This window comes from Mixophyes fleayi, chromosome 10 (assembly GCF_038048845.1).
Source record: "Mixophyes fleayi isolate aMixFle1 chromosome 10, aMixFle1.hap1, whole genome shotgun sequence".
Lineage (NCBI taxonomy): Eukaryota > Metazoa > Chordata > Amphibia > Anura > Limnodynastidae > Mixophyes > Mixophyes fleayi.
The window spans coordinates 60,494,616-60,514,595 of NC_134411.1; the positions used below are offsets into that span (position 1 = coordinate 60,494,616).

At 41.9% G+C, this 19,980-nt stretch overlaps 2 protein-coding genes across 3 annotated transcripts in view; one reads left to right on the forward strand and one right to left on the reverse strand.

Moving 5' to 3' along the window:
• Positions 1–19,980, reverse strand: part of SLC12A4 (solute carrier family 12 member 4) — a 1,264,335-nt gene that overhangs the window by 308,205 nt on the left and 936,150 nt on the right. The gene's annotated exons all lie outside the window — the stretch shown is intronic.
• The window catches only part of EDC4 (enhancer of mRNA decapping 4), a 257,782-nt gene that overhangs the window by 39,517 nt on the left and 198,285 nt on the right, over positions 1–19,980 (forward strand). The window contains exons 4-5 of the mRNA XM_075187439.1: positions 2,839–2,938; positions 6,225–6,411. Of these exons, the coding sequence (XP_075043540.1) occupies positions 2,839–2,938; positions 6,225–6,411 (287 nt within the window). The remainder of the gene's footprint in view (positions 1–2,838; positions 2,939–6,224; positions 6,412–19,980) is intronic.

Genomic DNA, 19,980 nt, shown 5'->3' on the forward strand with positions numbered 1-19,980 from the left:
ATTGTGTATATAAGCAGCAGCTTGTGATCCAGAGTGCAGACATCTTGTCCCCAGACTTCAGGATTGAATGACTGCACTGGATCCAGAGCGCCTGCGATAAGTAACGGCTGTATTTACTTTTACTTCGCTTGAGCATATATATATTCTATTATTTGCGAATAAATCTCTGTGCTTTGGAAACACAACTCGAGGTTCGACAATCGTTATTGGTTAGCGACAATACGCACATAACACATGTATCTGTCTGTGCCTCATATCTGCACATCATATGTCTAAATTTGTTTGCTGGACTGTTGTGCAATTATCAGCACTCACCTTTTGATCCTTTGATCATCTAATTACTTTATTGCCTAATTAGTTGATTGGTACATCCGGATTTCTTTTAAATACTGGCCAGGAAGACCAGTTGGACTTTATTATCCCTGAGGAAGCTCACTGGCCACTGCCCCAGGCAAAACGTGTTGGAAACTGTCCTTTATTCATCTACTCTACTACAATCTCTAGCAGTGTTCTGCCAGCACCATCTAGCATGCTAGGAGTTTACAACTACAACCTATTACAGACACTGATCCACGGAGATCAGCTTACAGTGTGTACACGCCCCCTTACAGCGGGATTGATGCTTTCCTTGTTCAGCAATCTGTAACGCAGGAGAGAGGACTTCCCGGAAATCAGGAGGGCTTAGAGCGGATTCACTCATTTGCACTCACCGCTCGCTAGGCACTTGTCCATCAACGGAGGTAAGCCCTCAACACGCACACAATTACCGGCACTATCACAATAGGTCGCAGGACCGCCACCAAGTGCCAGTTTCAATTAGAGACTTTTAGATGCTCCCGCACGACGGGAGTTAATGAGTTCTTGTGTATTTTCCAGATTTCTATCATGCCTGGATTGCACATGTGAGTTGCTTGTTTACAACATATATCATTGGCAATTTCCATTGTTGGTATTCACCATAATATCAAGCGTTCAGCACGTATGTTTTAACCGGCAATAAAGTTGCGGGATTGTTACGGAGTGCTCGTTTGAATTAATAATACATTCAGATTCTCCGGCACCACGGGGGCCATCATATGTCCTTGGACCTGTCTATAATGCCCGCTTTGTATTTGAATTAACATCATTGGACATTTGCAATATCTACACTGTTGCCATACTCATTGTTTATCTTATGCATGTTACAGCTCTGCAGTGAGCTACAGAAATCATTTGGTGCACCATTTGTCTTTATATTGCATATGTATTCATGTCTATTTGTGTATACTAAGTCTTATCAATATTAAATTGTTACATATCTCTTTTACAAGCGCCCAGAACCTGTTCATTTCTAAAAAGCATCTATATGTTAGACATTGCTTTTACAAATTGTTTTATCAGTCCTTATTTAATATGTAGAGGTGGAAGTAAAACTTTATTTTGATCTACTAAACTGGATTTGATGACAACATTTTTTGCAATTTCTTAACTTTTTAAGCTGACCAATTGTTTTTTTGCCAATGTAAATTTTTATCTCTGCTATCCCAGAGAAAACATGGGAATTTGGTGTAACTTTGTTGCTGGCCAAGTACCATGCATAAATCTCTAAGATCTCCACATATTAACCAGTTGTGTCTTGCATATCCAATCAGTTCCAAAACCGTTTTCATATGTTTCTTTAAGATAGACTGAATGTGCTAATGGTATTGTTGCTATTGTGCAATAAAACAGCTTTTAAACTTCTTTTTGAAGAATCTATGAATGTATATGTACTGTGTATGTGTGTAGTGTGTATGTGGTGGTAGGCAGGGGTTAAAATGACCCTGCTCAGGGCAAAACTGTGTTGCATCTGTTGTATTTGGTTCTACCTTCGTCAGCGCACCTTGTAGTTGGTGTGTGTGTGCGCGAGCGCAATGTTCCTTTAGACAGTATGGGGTTTAGGCCCTTTGTAAATTTCAACTCCAGGCCCATGTGGACCTTAATCTGGCAGTGGGTGGGGGGGGGGGGGGTTTATGACGAGAACTGATTTGCAACCTTCTATACTACCGACTGAATTAATTTCAATGTTTTATAATGAATGTAGGCAGAATACATTTATTTTAAAGAATATGTAAAAAATGACTTATTCATAAATACACGTTTTGCAGAAAAACGTGATGTGATCAGAAAAATTGAGTTATTTTAGAGTTCAAAAGCAAAAAAATCTATAAGTATCACATAAATTCGTTAAAGTTTTTCATCGCAGACCTGTGTAATCGAAGGTGGATAAGAATCGGAAAAAACTTAAGAACCTAAAAGAGTTTTTAGGAGTCAGCATGATAGCACACCATATCTCTCAGTTTCTATTCTCCCAACCGTATCCATTGCACTGCATAAATTACCTCTGGCTAGTGATAACCATTAAAGGAACTTATCTTTTAAATTTTTTAAATAAGGTCTCTAAGATCTGTTTTTAAACTTCAGAAAATGCAATCATATTGGCTCCTCCTTCTGGCCACTGAAAAATAATTAAGGGGTTTCTTCCCTTATAATATCTGTGTTAACCATCTGGTGGGAGGTCAAAAAGTAGTTAAACTGCAGGCTTGTGTTTATTTACATGTGACATTACACCACTTGCTGAGCACTTACCATATAGGGTTTCATATATTCATATTTGCCATCGATCCCATTTTGTTTTAAACTGTTCCTTATGTATACTTCTATTTACTGTTGGGTGACCAGAATCACTTCTATATGCTCATTACATGGCCATAGAAAGAATTGTTGAACCTTATTTTTTTTATTTTTTTTGAAAGGTGCAAATGTTATGTAGTCATAACTTGTTGTTTTTTTTTTACTTTTCACTGCTTTCCTCTGCAGGTCAAAATACAACCTGTTGCAAAATATGACTGGGAACAGAAATACTACAATGGCAATTTGATAGCCGTATCGAATGCTTACCTTGCATATGCTACCAGAGGTATGAGAGACTTAATTTAAGTTTATTAAATTAGTGATTGAGTGATAATTAAATTTAGTATTATTCTTCTATTGTTTATTCTTTTAACAGTTTATATAGAACTGCTATTAATTCATAAGGGCATGTTTTGAAAAACCGGTTATGCAGACTTGCTAACATTTCAAAAAAATTCCAGAGACACACTGCTGCTCACCTTATGCTTGCTGTCTAGGAAGACATCCGTGCATAGTACACTGCTATCGCCAACGAGATATGATTATTGAACATGCTATGATCATTATGTTATGTTTTGGAATAGTAAATACTAATAAACACTCCCAAGACCTCTGAAGGGGGGTCCTGTGGTATCTGGCACCAAGATGTTAGCAGCAGAGCCTTTAAATCCCTTAAGTTGCAAGGTAGTCTGCAACAATGTTTGGGTGGTACGTGTCAAAGTAACATCCACATGAATGCCAAGGTTTTCCAGCAGAACACTGCGCGGAGCATCACACTGCTTCTGCTTCTTGCCTTCTTCCCATAGTGGATCCTGGTGCCATCTCTTCCTGAGGTAAACGACGCACATGCACCCGGTTGTCCACATGATGTGAAAAAAAAAAAAAAAGTGATTCCTCACAGAAGGCCACCTTCTTCCATTGCACCATTGGGCCAATTCTTGCGCTCATTTTGCCATTGTACGTGCTGTTAGCGGTGGACAGTAGCTCTTCTGTGGGCTTGGACCTAGCATTCGCTCCCCACGTGCATCAATGTGTATTGAACACCCATGACCCTGTAGCTGGTTCATGGATTATCCTTCAATTGAACACTTTTATTAGGTTCTAACCGCTGCATTTCTAGAACGCCACACAAGACCTGCCATTTTGGAGTCATCTAGCTCTCACAATTTTGGTCACAGTCGCTCAGATCCTCAATTGTGACCGGATGGTCTTACTTAGCCACTGGGTCTGTTGGGAGAAGGATGAAGGGATGATGTCCCTGTTCAGTTTATCTGGGTTTCTTTCTCACGGTCAGTAACTGACTGTTACTGACCACTCCTACTGGTGTGGCCTTGCCACCAGATTCTTGCTAACTATGAATGCCAACTGCGCAACAGTTGTAGGAAAATCTCGCTGCCACCATTAGGCTCCCTCACGACACCTAGAACTGTTTACTTCTGCGCAGCTGGTATAGATGCTGCAGCGCCTCTTTGCTGTGGGTTGGCTGGTATTTTTTTGGTTGCTTACTAGGGATCAGGGCTGCTGGGTAGTGCGCAGAGCATTTACACAGACGCTGGGTTCAACACAGGACAACCGGGGAACGGATTAGAGTGTAAGCTCTTATATGTTGGATGCAGTAGGCGTCAGAAGAATCTTCAAGCAGCGATGTTCATTGTTGAGGGGCCTTGAAAATGACTATTGCACACTAGTTAGAGGTACTAGTGATCATACAGAAGTACAGATGGTATACTACAGTTGAAATACAAAATGTAGCTATTATATACTGTTTCTAACACATATGTTGGTAGGGTGTAACCCAGCCCCATGATCCTAGCTGGCACCACAAAGTCTGAGGGATTACATCTGATTAGCATCAGGATATAATATATTCTTTGAATTTGGATTTAACTTAATTTAAACTTAACAAACTTCACATCAGTCTGTGATTTCCAAAATCACTTGCTATTTCATTATTCAAATTGGTTTACGATCTCTCTAAAACACAGGATGAAAGGCCAACAACCCCCTCCTGTGCATTGCAGCCAAAAAGATGAGTTGGTCACTCACATGGAAAGACTTAGTTAGCATGGGATTTCCTTTCTTTCTTTTTTGCAAAAACACATTTCCTCCAACATATGTCTACTGCATCAGAAATCATTAAAATTTATAATACAAAAATCAGTACATTTGCAATGATATGCATCAGCGCACTGCGCCACTAATTGTAAGTTGTTTATAAGTGATCTAGCCACACTTACGCTTCCCTTTTTTTCCTGCTTCCAACACACCAATTTCAATGATTGACTGTTCACTTGCTGCCTAATATATCCCACCCTTTGACAGGTGCCATTGTAGTGAGATGTGATGAGACGATAAAGTTATTTACTTGACTTGTTAGTGGTCTTAATATTATGGCTGATGGATGTATATGTATTTGTGTGTGCGTGACCCTTTTTTTCTTGACATGCTGTATGTCATCATAACCTTTTCAACTTGTAAAGTTAATTATCTGCTTCTTACTATAAAGATCTACAACCTGTTTCCCATTTTTTTTTATTATTATTTGGCTACATCGGATCCCCCTCAATTCCGAAAAAAAAAAACCCTGTATTTGCTTGTCTCCATACGTGAGAGATTAATTATTTTGGAGTAAAATTTGCTGTGCTCTTCTGACTTTTGTACCTTTTTAAGTGGAGGGCCTAACGCAAGACTTTTTAGGTGCATGGCTGGAAGTCTCTGAGTAAATTACTTTTGGTAATTTTAAATAGACACTGTATTTAAGTGTGATGACAAGTCTTCTTTTATAGAAATAGTATTTAGCCTGAATCCTAATCAGAGATATGATTAATCTCGGTGTGATAAAACAAGTTTGATTTCAACTTAACAAGTCTGCAGCTCGTTTCTCATAAAATGTGTGTGTGTTGGAAGGTTTTTCTGGCTAAGGGCATCACTTAATTATTCTGACCTAGCCCCTGAATTAACCTGAGTATTTTCTCATTGTCTCGGGTTGAGGCAAAGCCAGCAGGCGTCCAAAGGGTCGAAAATAATACTGTGTTTAAAAGGAGGGAACCAACCCTGGGGCAGTTGGTTCAAAGTGGAGAGGAAAGAACATAGTGCAGAGCTTGTTTTGGTGTTTTTGGTTTCTGCTGGACTAGTGCTTGCTCCCGCTTCCTAAGCGTGCATTACCCATTGAGTGTAATAGTTTGGTGAGCGTGCTGGAGGAGGGTGACTTGTATCAGATTGCTACCACCTTTGTAGTGGTAAAGAAATTTGGGCCAAGTAGCCGGGACTACAGGGGCCAAGTAGCTGGGACTACAGGAACCAAGGGAAAAAGTGACTGCAGTCCTCTGGGCTAGAGAAGAGTAAAGGACGGGGTGTTTGTTAAAACATTGTTCTTGATAAACTGCTTTGTCCGAGTTATTGGTGAACCTCTAGAAGGTACTGGATATACTTTCCTGACATAGTAGGGCAGCCCCAGGTGGCCTGCCAGCGCAATGTTTGTGTATAGTTGGGCAAGATGAAACTGGTATCTTTATTTCCAAATATACTCCTTTATAATACAAAGACTACATTTTCTTTCTTGATATTACCAGGTTCTAATGGGTCTGCTATGATTCGAGTCCTAAGTGTCACAACAGCAGAACGGATTCTTCTGAAAGGTATTACTGGTAGTGTGTCAGACTTGGCATTTGCTCACCTCAACTCAAACCAGCTAGCATGTCTTGATGAAGCCGGAAGCCTCTTTGTTTGGCGTCTGACCATGGAAAATGGAAAAATACTGTATCCTTTCCTATAAACTGGTAAAATATATTTTCAAAAGATCAAGGGGTAATATCTTTCAATGTATTAAACTGCCATACTACAGGTTTCATTATTTGTTAGTTGTATTACTGCATATTAACACTGTTATTCTGTTACTGTATGTAGATTTAAAATAAGTGAAGACCGGAACAATTCAAAAGTTTTAAACCAACAATCATGTGAAAAATATATTCTATATTTTGAGTAAAAGTAACTTTTTGGTCCGTTTATCGCTTCTATATAATCTGAATAAGGTTTTGCTCTGACAGTCATGTACAAGATGACACCAAATTGTAGCATTTGTAAAAATGAAACCTTTTATGTGTCCAATCTAAGACCCATATTAAATTAGTTGCGATGTAACTCCGAACATCGTGACTGCGCAAGTTTTCCGGTACTACGGTACCTCTACATTGCAGATTTCTCCTTGCTCCCCTATGAGGGGCGAAGAGAAATGCGCAATGTTACATCACAGCAGAGTGCCTTCAGGACCGCTCTGGAGGCACTCCGTGGCTATTTGAATAGTCAGCACCGATACTGACTGGCCATGATAAGCTCTTGCATCAGGAAGCTAAGGTAATGTTGAGGGCTTGAAAACCTGTGTCGGCAAAAATATACCACTGCATTTGGCGCACATATATTAGGTGGTGCAAAGGGCTGCCCTGCAACACGGCTTCCTTTCGCCTGTCTCGCTTTTTTGCCTTCCTCTAGAATGGTTTGGAGGCGGGACTTCGTTTATCTTCTTTAAAAGTGCAAGTCTCTGCCCTCGGTGGTTTTCCATCTTCAATTGGCGGATATGCTTGATATATGGACTTTTTTGAAGGAGTCCTTTATATACAACCATCATATGTTCCACCCACTTCACCTTGGGATCTAAACTTGGTACTCAATATGCTGCAAAGGCCACCCTTTGAACTCTTGCAGTCGGCTGATTTTTGTTTTCTATCATGGAAAGTAGCGTTCCTGTTAGCTATTGCATCCGTTTGTAGAGTGTCAGAGTTTGGGGCTTTTTCATGTAGAGAACCCTTCCTTGTATTTCATGATGATCGGGGGGTGCTCTGTATGGGCCCTTTCTTCCTACCTACCAAAGATGATTTCGGCATTACATGTAAACCAGATAATCGTAGTTCCAGTGTTCCAAGAGGTGATGTCATCTTCAGGACAACGCTAGGTATTCACCTGCTTCTATCCCATTTATTACAGATCGGAGGGACTCCATGCAAAACCTGTCCACCCGCAGGTGAAGATTTAGCATCTCTAAATTTAGAATGGGTCAGAATGAGCCATCCGATTTGGGAACCAGGAAAAGGTTTGAGTAAAACCCCTGTCCTCTCCGGTTCCCAGGAACCGGGGCGATAACCCCAACTGAAAGAAGATGGGTCACACAATGAAGCATTGCATGTCTTCTCTCCGGATCCCGGGGCAGGTTGTTTGAAATAAGAGACGAGGGGCTGGACATAACTCTATGGAGTTCCTGGATGTGGTCAGGGCCATCTGAATTTATGTCAGGAGGACAGCCAATGTTCGAAGGACAAATTCATTATTTGTTTTGTTTTATTCCCCTAAAAGGGGATGGCCAGCTTCCAAACAAACTTTTGCCAGATGGCTTATCTCAACTATTAGTCAATATAAGTAACCTGTGCCAGATAGGATTGCTGCCCATTCCACCCTCTCGTTGGGGGCTTCTTGGACGGTGAGGAATAGTGCCTCAGCGGACTAGCTTTGTAGAGCAGCCACCTGGTCCTTGGTTGATACATTTACCAAATTTTATCATTCCAATGTATTTGCGTCTGCAGACGCTAATTTTTCCCGTTGTGCTCTACAGGTAGGACTGTCAGAGTGGTCCCTTCATTAGGGATACTGCTTTAGAACGTCAGCATGGTAGCAGTGTCCCCCAGATAAGATGAATGAGAAAAGAGGATTTTTTTATTTTTTTTTAAACTCTTTATTTAAAGAGGAAACAACAGGAAAAATACAATCATCATATTTTACATAAAAGTATTAGTATTCAAGGTGTCTCCTCTGTGTTTTATACATTTATATTGGTGGGGGAAAGAGGAAGGAGGGATGGATGGGAAGTAGAAAGGCACAAGTTCTGTTAACAATATCGCTAAGTAAGTAAACTTGGAACATTGCTAGGAAAAGCTAGGCCACACAATTACATTGGCTACCAAAAAGAAAAATAGCATACAAACGATACTTACCAGCAGCGCGCCGTATCCAGCGTAGGGGATCCGGAGGCGGCCCAAGAGCTATATTCAATCTGCGGAAGGGGGAGCCGTACTGGATAGGCAGCTGCGGCTTTCTAGTGAATACCACGAGGCCCACACCCTATCGAAATTATATGATTTATCATGAAGGTTACACATTATACTCTCCATGCTTGCAACATGTCCTATGTAGGACCATAATTCCTGCATAGAGGGAGCCCTAGGGTCTTTCAAATGCTTTGCTATTAGGGATTTAGCAGCTGCCAAGACATGGGAGATAAGCTTTTTAGAAGGCGCGCTCTCATCGGGTATAGGGTGAGAGAGAAAGAATGACCAGGGGTCCTTTATTTATCTGTTGTTCTGACACTAAGTTTATAAGTGTAAAAACCATGTTCCAAAAAGGAACTATGCGAGGGCAGGTCCACCATATATGTAGCATTGTACCTCTCTGGCCACATTCCCGCCAGCAGCTCGGAATGGCCATAGGAAACATTCGAGACAACTTATCAGGAGTATAGTACCACCTATAGTACACTTTGTAGGCTGTTTCCTTAATTAATGTAGAGATCGAGCTTTTGGAAATCCCCTCCCTGATTTCCTCCCAGCATGAGCATCTGGAGGAGGTCCCAGGTCATTTTCCTATTCCCGCTCATGTCGGCCTGGAGTATCGAAAGTATTTTCTATGAGCCAATTATAGATCCTGGCAGATCATCCCTTTAGTGAGAGGGGAATGTAGACACACATACTCAAAGGAGGTAAGGGCCCGGAGAATCTCCTGGGGGGGCATAGACATGGCAAAGTGTCAGACCTGGAAGTACTCAAAAAAAAAAAAAAAAAGCGGACGAAGCCCAAGTTTGATTGACTGCCAGGTCAGAAACGACCCGTATTCCCGCCCTTATCCAATGTTTAAATTGCTGTGTTGAATTGCCAGGAGGGAAGTGTGGGTGGCCCCAGAGAGGAGTCAGAGGTGAGATAGGGGAGGACAATTTATATTTGACCCGGCATGAGTCCCAAAGGGACAAACAGAATTTAAGAGATTGAAGAGAGGAGGCCGCTAGTGGTCTATCTATATTAGCAAGGCCTCAGAGTGATGCCATAGAAGGGACAAGCAACATAGCGGGTCTCCAGGTCCCACTCATGCTATGGACTGGTAAGGAGCATAGGTTACCGCCACCTGGGTCAGATGGGAAGCCAAATAATAAAATTTAATGTCTGGAAAGCCTCTGCCTCCCCGAGCTCTGGGCTTTTTGAACAGTGCTATCGAGATTGTAGGGGGCTTGGCACGCCATATAAACTTTAGGAAGGAGGAATGCAAATCTCTAAACACAGAGTCGGGAACCCTCACCGGAAGAGTCTGAAAAAGATATAGAAGTTTAGGGAATAAGTTCATCTTAATAGTGATAATCCTCCTAAGCCACGATATGATATAGCTCTTCCAAGTCCGTTTGATTTTAGACAGAAGGGGGGGGGGGGAAGTTTTCCCGATTTATAATCTATCATAGGTCGAGGTGATATAAACTCCAAGATATTTGATCTTATTCGCCTGCCAGCGTAGTGCAAAATTAGTCTGTAAACTGGACCTAAGGGAAGGTGAAGCATGGAGGAGCATGACCTCTGATTTAAGAAAATTAATTTTATAGCCTGAAAGGAGGCCATATTCATCCATAAGTTTTTTTTTTTTTTGAACATGGAAATATTTTTTTTTTTTTTTTTGAAAGGTAAATTTTTATTAAAGTTTTTCAAAACAACATAAGTGTAAAAGTGAGACATCATATAACATATGTGTGAAACATTTCACTGTAAGTAACAGAAATGCATATTAAAGAAAGCTCACAACAGTACATAGTAAATTAGCATGTTACTGTAAAGAAACGAATATGTTGTTTTTCTTATTTTTGTTGTTTTGGGGGGTAGAGGGAAGACAAACAATGGGGGAAGGGGGATGTGGGGAAGAAAAAACGGGGGGGGGGGGGGAAGAAGAGTTTATCACCCATTATTCCCTGTATCAGATGGCGAAGAGGAAAAATAGTGACATACTTGGCAGTAAGGAGGTATAATCAAACTGTCTATGACTACCATTTAAAAGTGTAAGACGTTCCAAGTCTCCAATAATCATAGTTTACGGAGGCGGGTGAGTGTCAGACGGTTGTTAATGGGGGTTCAGCATTGAAATGGTTCGTCCATGGAGACCATGTATTTTGGAAATGTTCTGGTTTATCTTTAAGAACAGCTGTAATGCTTTCCATTCTGTAAATTGACCAAATTTTGCTAATGGTAGTTGAGAGCGAGGGGGGGCAGTATTTTTCCAGTGAGCTGCAATCAAACATTTAGCTGCATTCAGTATATGTCCAATGAGTTTTTGTGTGGGTCGGGTGACGTCAGGGAGCCGTCTGGGAAGAAGGGAGTAAAGAGGGGAATCGGGCATCCTAACCTGTGTCACAGATTTAATTAGTTTATGAATTTGCTGCCAGTAAGACTGCAGTCTAGGGCAACTCCACCAAACGTGCAACAGGGTACCCCGCAGTCCGCAACTCCTCCAACATCGATCACTGGAAGCAGGAAAGATAGCATGTAGACGGGAGGGGACTAAATACCATCTGTAATCATCCATAAGTTTATATAAGGCGGGTAGAGACTCTTGAGGGTTCGTCAGAGAAAGAAGTATGTCATCTGCGAAGAGAGAAACCTTGAATTCCCGCGGCCCCACTGTCACACCTGAAATCGATGGCATCTGTCTGATCATCGCTGCCAGGGTTCTATCACTAGTGCAAAGATTAAGGGCGAAAGGGTGCAGCCCTTTCTCGTCCTGTTGGAGAGGGTGTGAGTGTCAAATAGAGATCCATTAACCAGAACCCTAGCTGAGGGAGAGTTATAGAGGGCAGATACCCCGGTCAGAAATTCAGCCGAGAAGCCATATACTCCTTCAGAGCAAGGGTCATAAAATTCCAAGAAATTGGATCAAACGCCTTCTTGGCATCTAGTGAAAGCATCATGGCCGGAAGACATCTTTGGTTAATAATTTGAACAAGATCTATCGCACGGCGAGTATTATCCCTAGCCTGGCGATCCAGGATGAAACCCACCTGGTCATAGTGGATTAGATCCAGAAGGACTCCATTCAGACAGGTGGCCAGGATCTTTGCATATATCTTGATGTCAACATTAAGAAGGGAGATGGAACGGTAGCTTGCACAGTCGCTAGGGTCCTTCCCCTCCTTATGTATAACTACAGTACGCGCCTCTAACAACGATTTAGGGAAGGGATCTCCATGCAAGACAGCATTGAACAGGGAGCGGAGTTGGGGGGCAAGGGTCTGGGAAAATCTTTTATAGTAGGCTGCGGAGAAGCCATCAGGCCATGGAAGTCTCTTGGGCCTTGATAACTGCCAGTATTTCCTCCGATGTAATCTCCTCATTTAGTTGTTGAGCTAGGCTACAGGAGAGGGTGGGGAGATTCGCTTGTCTCAGAAAGACTGCTATAGTATCTGCAGGGGGAGCACTCCTGGGATTTAGAGCATCCAAATTATACAATGTAGAATAAAATTTCTGAAACTCGCGCCCTATCTGGTCAGGACGGTAAATGGGTGAGCCAGAAGGAGACTTCAGGGCCATGACGTTGTTTTGAGATCTCTGAGCCCTCAGATGGGTGGCTAGTATTCTGTCAGCTTTATCTCTCTTCTCATAGAACGTCTGCTTCAGCCGTTTCAGGGCCATGGCAGTGGACTCAGAGAGAAGGAGGTTTAAATCAGATCTCGCCTTTTAAGAGTTTGGTCAGTACCTCTTCATCTGGGGATAGTTTATGCTGTCTCTCCAGAGTCGAGTTGAATAGTTAATGACGCACGTTTGGAGATGGCCAACTTCTTACGGCGTGAGGCCATGCTAATAAGATGGCACCGCACTACTGCCTTATGGGCTTCCCAGAGGGTCATGGGGGAGGTCATTAAAGAGAAAATACTCCTCAAGAAGGGTCTGAAGCTCTAAGGTAAGTGGCTGATCATGGAGAATGGAGTCAATAATACGCCACGTAGCGGGGCGAGGGTGGGATACTGTGTCTGAGAGATCGGCTGATATAGGAGAGTGGTCAGACCAAACCATTGGGTGTATATGGGCTGCCCTGAGCCTTAATGACAGATCGTGGCTGAGAAAGACCATGTCTATTTGTGAATAGGTACTATGAACCGGTTGTAAAATGTATAATCTCGGGATGAGGGTTCCCTAAGCCTCCAGGAGTCAAAGAGGAGATGATGGGAAAGAACGGACACCAAGGCCTTAGATTTACGGGACTCCGAGCCACTGACGGGGGGAGCAAAGTGGACGATATATCTATAGTATCATCTACTACAACATTAAAGTCCCCTGCCATAATCACTTCTCCCTGGCGCACCTGAGAGAGGATAAATCCTTTTCTCTGAATCCATCGGGGGACACTGCGTTTCCCCCTTCTGCTCTTCTGCTGTGTGTTCTAGGATTGTTTGACTCCCCTTTCTTGGAGCTTTTTAACTAAACTGAGGAGCTACAGGGGTTGTAGAGAGGAGAAAGGTCTGTCGGCTTGATTCATTTAACAAAAGTTAACTAGCTAAGTGCCAACTCCACGCTCCCCTCTTAGAACCCATTTTAGCAGTGTCCCTCAGATGGAATCTAAGAAACCGATTTATCCGAAGTATAAAAATCCTCTTCTTTACCATTTTATTCAAATACAAGCAAAACTTAAAACAAACTTGATCCCCAGATGGAGATTTAGCCACACATATGAGGATGGAGTCTTACCCTAATACAGATGAATATGCGCTGTAGAAATAAAATCCCCAGGGTTTTATCAGGGTAGCCAGCCTTTCCTTCAGCAAGTATCAGGAAGAAATCAACAGTTCTCTCTGTGTAATCTCCAGCTATCACAGCTGACACGTTTCGATTAAAAAAATCTTTATCAAGGTATATGGGATCTTACAATGTGCACACCCTTTTAAAGAAATCTTAATAAATCATAAGCACAATGATACAGGTGTGTCACCTCTTTGCTGATTAACATGTTGCATCTAACATATACATACAATTCTCACTTCTTGTAAAAAGTTGAACCTTATAACTTTGTGTTCACAATTTATATCACATTAAAAAAAAGTTAAAAAGGTACAGGAAATTTAAATACATATCAGGAATTTAACAGGAATAATTTCCTTAATCTTCGTGAAATCCAATACTCTTATAAACACTGATTATATTATAGCAGAACTATGTTCAATGACAATGGTCATTTTACACAGGAAATAATCCCGATTTAATAATCCAATAACAGGAATGTGCATAACAACTAAAATTTGCTAAACCAATTTGCTAAGGAATGGTTGCGCTAATTAGTATTACAATTAGCCTCTTGAAAGCCAAAGAAACTGAAATAAACATCATATCTATAACCTGTGGTTGAAATAAGAAATGTTCCCTATTAGCCCATACCCTTCATATGGAATATGGACTATCCACTACTTACACCTTTTATATAGATGTCGTTTATATCATAATTTGATTATTTCTAAAATAACATCTATTTAAAAACTGCATGTTATCCCTTCTATCATAATCTCTTCATAAGGTTTTTCATACACTATGTAAACAGTAATTTTAATAAGTGCAGATTAATTGCTGACAAACTTATACAGATAATACCAATTGGATCATATACAGTTATGAACTATCAACATTGGTAGATTTTAAATAAATATTTGTGTAATATATTGCTTGCATAGATCATTCTTGCGTTAAAACTTTTTTTTCTTTCCCTACTCCATGGCAGCCCACACAATGGGTTAATCCGTAATCAGCTAGTGTAGACAGGAAGAATTTTGTCCCACCTGGCCCCTATATAAGGTAGCTCCTCCTCTTCCTCAGTGTCTTTTCTTCCTGTCTTAGCAGTGTGTAGGACAGGTAGTGTAGTGAGTGTTTGTTGTTTTATATTTTATTTTATACGAGAGGGCTTACCTGGAAGTTTTATGGCTTTCCTCTGAGCTGGCTGTTGGGATGACAGTACCAGCTGGGCAAGTGCCGGGACATTTCTGCCTCTTCTGAGTTTAGCAAGACTGCCGACAGGCGTGCATACTTGGAAGTCGCGCGCGCATGTGAGGACCCAGACGCGCGTGCATGTGCGGTGCCCGGCAGCGCTATTCCTCAGTTACCTTACCTCTCGGGATGGAAACACTTGAGGTAGTTAATCTGCTAAAGGCTCACTTGGTTGATGTCAAAAGCAGGCACTGTGTTGAGCAGATGTAGTCCATTTATGAAGCTCAGTATTGGTTTGGTGTTTGCTGTAGGAACTAGCAGCTATCTGGATAAGGGCACTATGGACCAGAAGCCCGCCCCCAAAAAGCTGAAGGAACCCCAAGGTAAGCCCTTAAAAAGGGGTTTTTGGTTACTCTTAGATTACTTAGTTCCATTTTTCTATTATCTACAGTACCTCTGTGGAGCTTGTGCAGGGAAAAAGGAAATATAAACTGAAGAATCATGTATGTGCAGCTTGTGATGGCAGTTTACCGAAAGATTGTACTGATCCGTTATGTGTTTCATGCACCCCGGAAACGGTAGAGGAGCCTGCCTCCCCTGAACAATTTAAGCAGTTCTTTTCATGGAGGAAATAGGCCAGGACCGCTCTCTGAAACATTCAGTTCTGCTCAGAAATGCGATTTGGAGTCAGATAGTAAGGATGAAGTGAAAGAGGATCCCAGAATGTTTAATTTGGAATACTGTGAATGTTATACTTAGGCATATTAACAAATCTTTAGGTATTGAGGAGCCAACTGTGCCAATCAAACCGCAGGATGCATTGTTTTCAGAGCACCAAATAATGTCTAGGGTGTTGCATATGCATAAGGTGATTAAAGACCTGATTGCTAATGAAGGTCAGGCCTTAGACAAGAGTCATCCTAACATGGGCAGACTAAATCACATGTACCCTTTTCAGGGTGAGGATGTGCTGAAATGGTGTTCGGTGCCTAAGATGGATTCAGCCATAGCTGGCTTATCCTCAAGGACCACTCTCCCGTGGGGTGAGGGAGGTCCATTAAAAGATGCTATGGATAGAAGAATGGAGACTTCCTTCAGGAAATTACAAATCTCCTCAGGCATAACCCTAAAGTCTGGGGTAGCCATTGCTTCGGCAGCTAGAGCCCTGAGGCTGTGGGCCAATACTCTACATATGGATATTGAGGATGAGATAAATAGATTGTATCTTCTCAAATCCTTAGAGATTATGCAGAAAAACATTGATTTCTTGTGTGAAGCTGCGTTGGATACGATTGTGCTTTCTTCCAGGAGCATGACTTCAGCAGTAGTATTAAGAAGGGCGCTCTGGCTACGTCCGTGGGCGGCAGATCATCAATCTAAATGCCATCTGACAACGCTTCCATATAAAGGCAATTTCTTGTTTGGCAAAAAACAAAACAAAAAACTGGGGAATCTAATGCAAAGGCTTGCAAGTGCAATGCTAGTCTGTTACCACAAGACAGAAAGGTGAGATGTTTTTGTTATTATTCTCCAAAGCAACAGTTTAAGGAAACCCGTGCCTATAGGCCAGGGAGACATTATTCTAGACAATAGGATAATATGGCAAGGCAGTCCTTTCGGCCCTTCAGACCAAATAGGGGCAAACAAGGAAAGCAAAGACCGAAATGACTATCTACATATCCAGTTTCCACTAGCTCCAGTGGGCGGCAGGGTATCACACTTTGCAAAAGTTTGGATTCGGACCACACAAGACAGATTGGTCCAGGAGATAGTCACCAAGGGCTATGCCATAGAATTCCGTACCTACCCAGTAGGAAACAAATTTGTTCAGTCAAGAAGTCCTTCGTCTTTCTTAGAACAGCAAGCATTGCAGGGAAGCCTAAGAGGCTTGGTGAAAACAAAAGCGATCGTACCAGTACTGTCGAGTCAGAAAAACGGGGTTCTATTTCCGACTGTTCCTCGTCTGGAAACCATCAGGTGCCTTCAGGACAGTACTAGATTTAAGGGCGCTCAACAGCCATGTGCGAGCAAAACATTTCCTGTTGGAATCTATCAATTCAATTCAATTCTCAAAGCAGTAGAAACAGGAGATTTTCTACGGCACTAGACTTAAAGGATGCATATTTTCATATCCCAGTCACTTGGCGAGACAAAGAGAGATTTCTTCAGGGAAACATCTTGGAGATGAGCGGTCTGGCATGCGATTTCAGTACTTCCAGCCCTCTCTACGAACCAAGCATCTACGAGTGTTCTCCGACAACAGGACTGTGGTAGCCTTCATAAACAAGCAAAGTGGTATCAAGAGCAGGGCAATGTGGCCGAAATAACCACATTAATGGAATGGGCAGAGGCGAACCTGAAATCTCTCAGCCCTTCACGTAGCAAGCAAAGACAACGTAGGGGCAGACTACTTAAGCAGACACCAAGTCCACCCAGGTGAGTGGGAGCTGCATGAAGAAGTTTTTCAACTTCTACAACGCAGATTTGCAACGCCACAGATAGAACTGATGGCCACAGAAGCAATGCCAAGGTACCTCTCTTCTACTCCCGTCACAGAGACAACAGAGTCCTGGGGGTAGATGCTCTGTCAATGAAGTGAACTTCAAGCTGGGGTATGTGTTTCCTCCTTTTTCAGTCAGCGCTCAGGTACTCGGGGAAAATAAGAAAAGAGAAGGTGGAGGTGATAGCAGTCCCCCCAGCGTGGCCGTGGCGCCCTTGGTTCGCTCTAGCACAGAGAATGTTGCTGGAACATCCATGGCCATTGCCGGTCAGGCCGGACCTCATACATCAGGGTCCAGTTCTACAACCAAATCCAGACTCCCTTTTTTTGGTGGCGTGAAGACTGAGCGGCGATTGCTGAAATCAAAAGGTATCTCGGATGAAGTAAAAGACATTCTAATTCAGGCCAGGAAAAAGAATTCCTCTGTTTTATTACAGAATTTGGAAAAAATTAATTCGTTGGGCAAAGGACATGGCGAAGGATCCCATGTCTGCCAGTGTGCCGGAGGTGTTAGAGTTTCTCAAAGATGGTTTTGTTAAAGGACTAGCACACGCTACATTAAAGGTGCAAGTATCTGTGTTAGGAACTCCAGCAGCCAATACCACAAAACCCGGAGTCTACTCCGAAAGTCCGGTGTTCACTGTTGCCCCTAGTGGTGGGGACAGAGTTGGCTGCAGACTAACGGAGGGTCGTGAGATGGGTACCAGTTGCGGAGAACCCAGGAATGAGGAGTAATGGCAGACAGCGAATCCAGTAAACTAGCCGAGGTCAGAGGTCACTTGCAAGCAGGAGTAGTAGTAAACACGCCAAAGGTCGGGGTCACAGGCAAGGTAGCGAGATCCAAGTTACAGGCTGAGAGGTCAAGGGTCACTGGCAAACAGGCAGAGTCAATGTCCAGGCAGGGGTCATACACAAGAAATCAATCCACAGGTTGTCGCCAACACGATACAGGAGCAGGCTAGCGGACAGGCAAACTGAACACTATAACCGGCAGGGAGGCTAAGCCCTCCCTGCCTTATATACTGACATGGGCCAATCAGGGCTCAGCCCTGTGATGACAAGCAGGCTCAGACTTCCTAATGATGTTTAATTAGCCCGCAGGCTATACTTAGCGCATGCGCCCGGCTGCAGCACTTGCCGGGGCGCAGCGCTTAACACACTCGGCGTCCGGCCGTTGCCTTGGCAAAACGGCATCTGTAAGGCAGCCGGATGGTCGTCGAAGCACACTTTCTCTAAACATTATCTTCTTGATGGTTCAGTCTCTAAGGAGACACAGTTTGGGAGAAAGATTCTCCAGCGAGCGCTGTGAATAAATTTTCGCTTTGACCTTATTAAGGTGTTTTATTGCCCTCCCGATTATTGTACTTCTTTGGTATATCCCATTGTGTGGGCTGCCATGGAGTAGGGAAACTAAAATTGAGAATTATACTCACCGTTAATTTCCTTTCTTTGAAATACTCCATGGCAGCCCTATATTTTCCCACCCTTGTTCTGATAGTTATGTTATAGGACGGCTTGGGAAGTTACGAAAGACACTGAGGAAGAGGAGGAGCTGCCTTATATAGGGGCCAGGTGGGACAAAATTCCAAAATTCACTACACTTCACTACACTAGCTCATTAGGGATTAACCCATTCTGTGGGCTGCCATTGAGTATTTCAAGGAAAGGAAATAAACGGTGAGTATAATTCTGAATTTTCAGTTCGTCAGATGTTTCCTTGAATATTTAAATGATCCTTATCCCTCATAAACAATTAGATTAGGATAAACATATTGCAGTCTTCATAATTGCTAACAAATATATGGTGGTAATGTGAATAACTAAAATATCAAAACCTTCATATCCATAATAATAATACATACCATACTGCAGATAGTTTAAATTAAAACCAAGACCAAACTTTAATGGTAGGAGTTACATAAAACCTCCTATGTCCCTCTAGAAGACCTAACCGTAACGGTAATTATTCCCTTGAATTAATCATAGTCCTCACAGGGCTTATATTGTCTCTTAATTATAATTCTCCTTACTTTAAGTTCACTAACCAAAGAGATTATAATACATTCTCTTCCATACTATCAGACCAAATAGTCTATTTGTGCACAACTTTGGCAATTAAATTATTATCATCAAATATATAATATATGGATAAACCCATGGATCTTATTTATCTGACCAACCCTATTCTTCCCATACATAGGGATTTCTTAGATGGCATATTCTCTATATTTCAAATGGTCATATCCTATATCAGTATATACTATACTTATTCAACACATAAAAAAATCTGATTTACTCAATAAATATATAGTACAGGAAGGGCATGCATATTAAAGTAGGGTTCAAATAATTATACGTCTTAACATAAGAAACCATTTAATTTCAAAATTGGATTTTAAACCCTTGGGGATTCAAGTCCTCATAGAGTAAAACAGTCTCATTTCTGCTTTTTCTAAATCCACATTGGAATTCCTTTTCCTCCAATCATCTTGCTTTTTTCAAAGCACAGAAAAATTTAATGGATTTTTTTCTCAAATATATGATTTTCTTTGCAGTGTGCCGATACAGAATTTTGCTTGTACCCCTTTTTTATATGCCTTATGTGCTCACTCCATCGTTCTGCCCGCCTATGTACTGTTTTCCACAACTACACTCTACTAAATATCCAGTTATTGGAATTGCAAGTCATAAACTCATTGACCTTATATACTAAACTAGTAGTCGTGGATTTCACTTCTACAACTTTGATGGTATCACTTTGTATGTCCTTACATGCTACACATGATTCACATCTAAAAAAGCCCTTGGTTTTGTTTAGATCTTGTTTAGGTTTAGAAATAACACTTT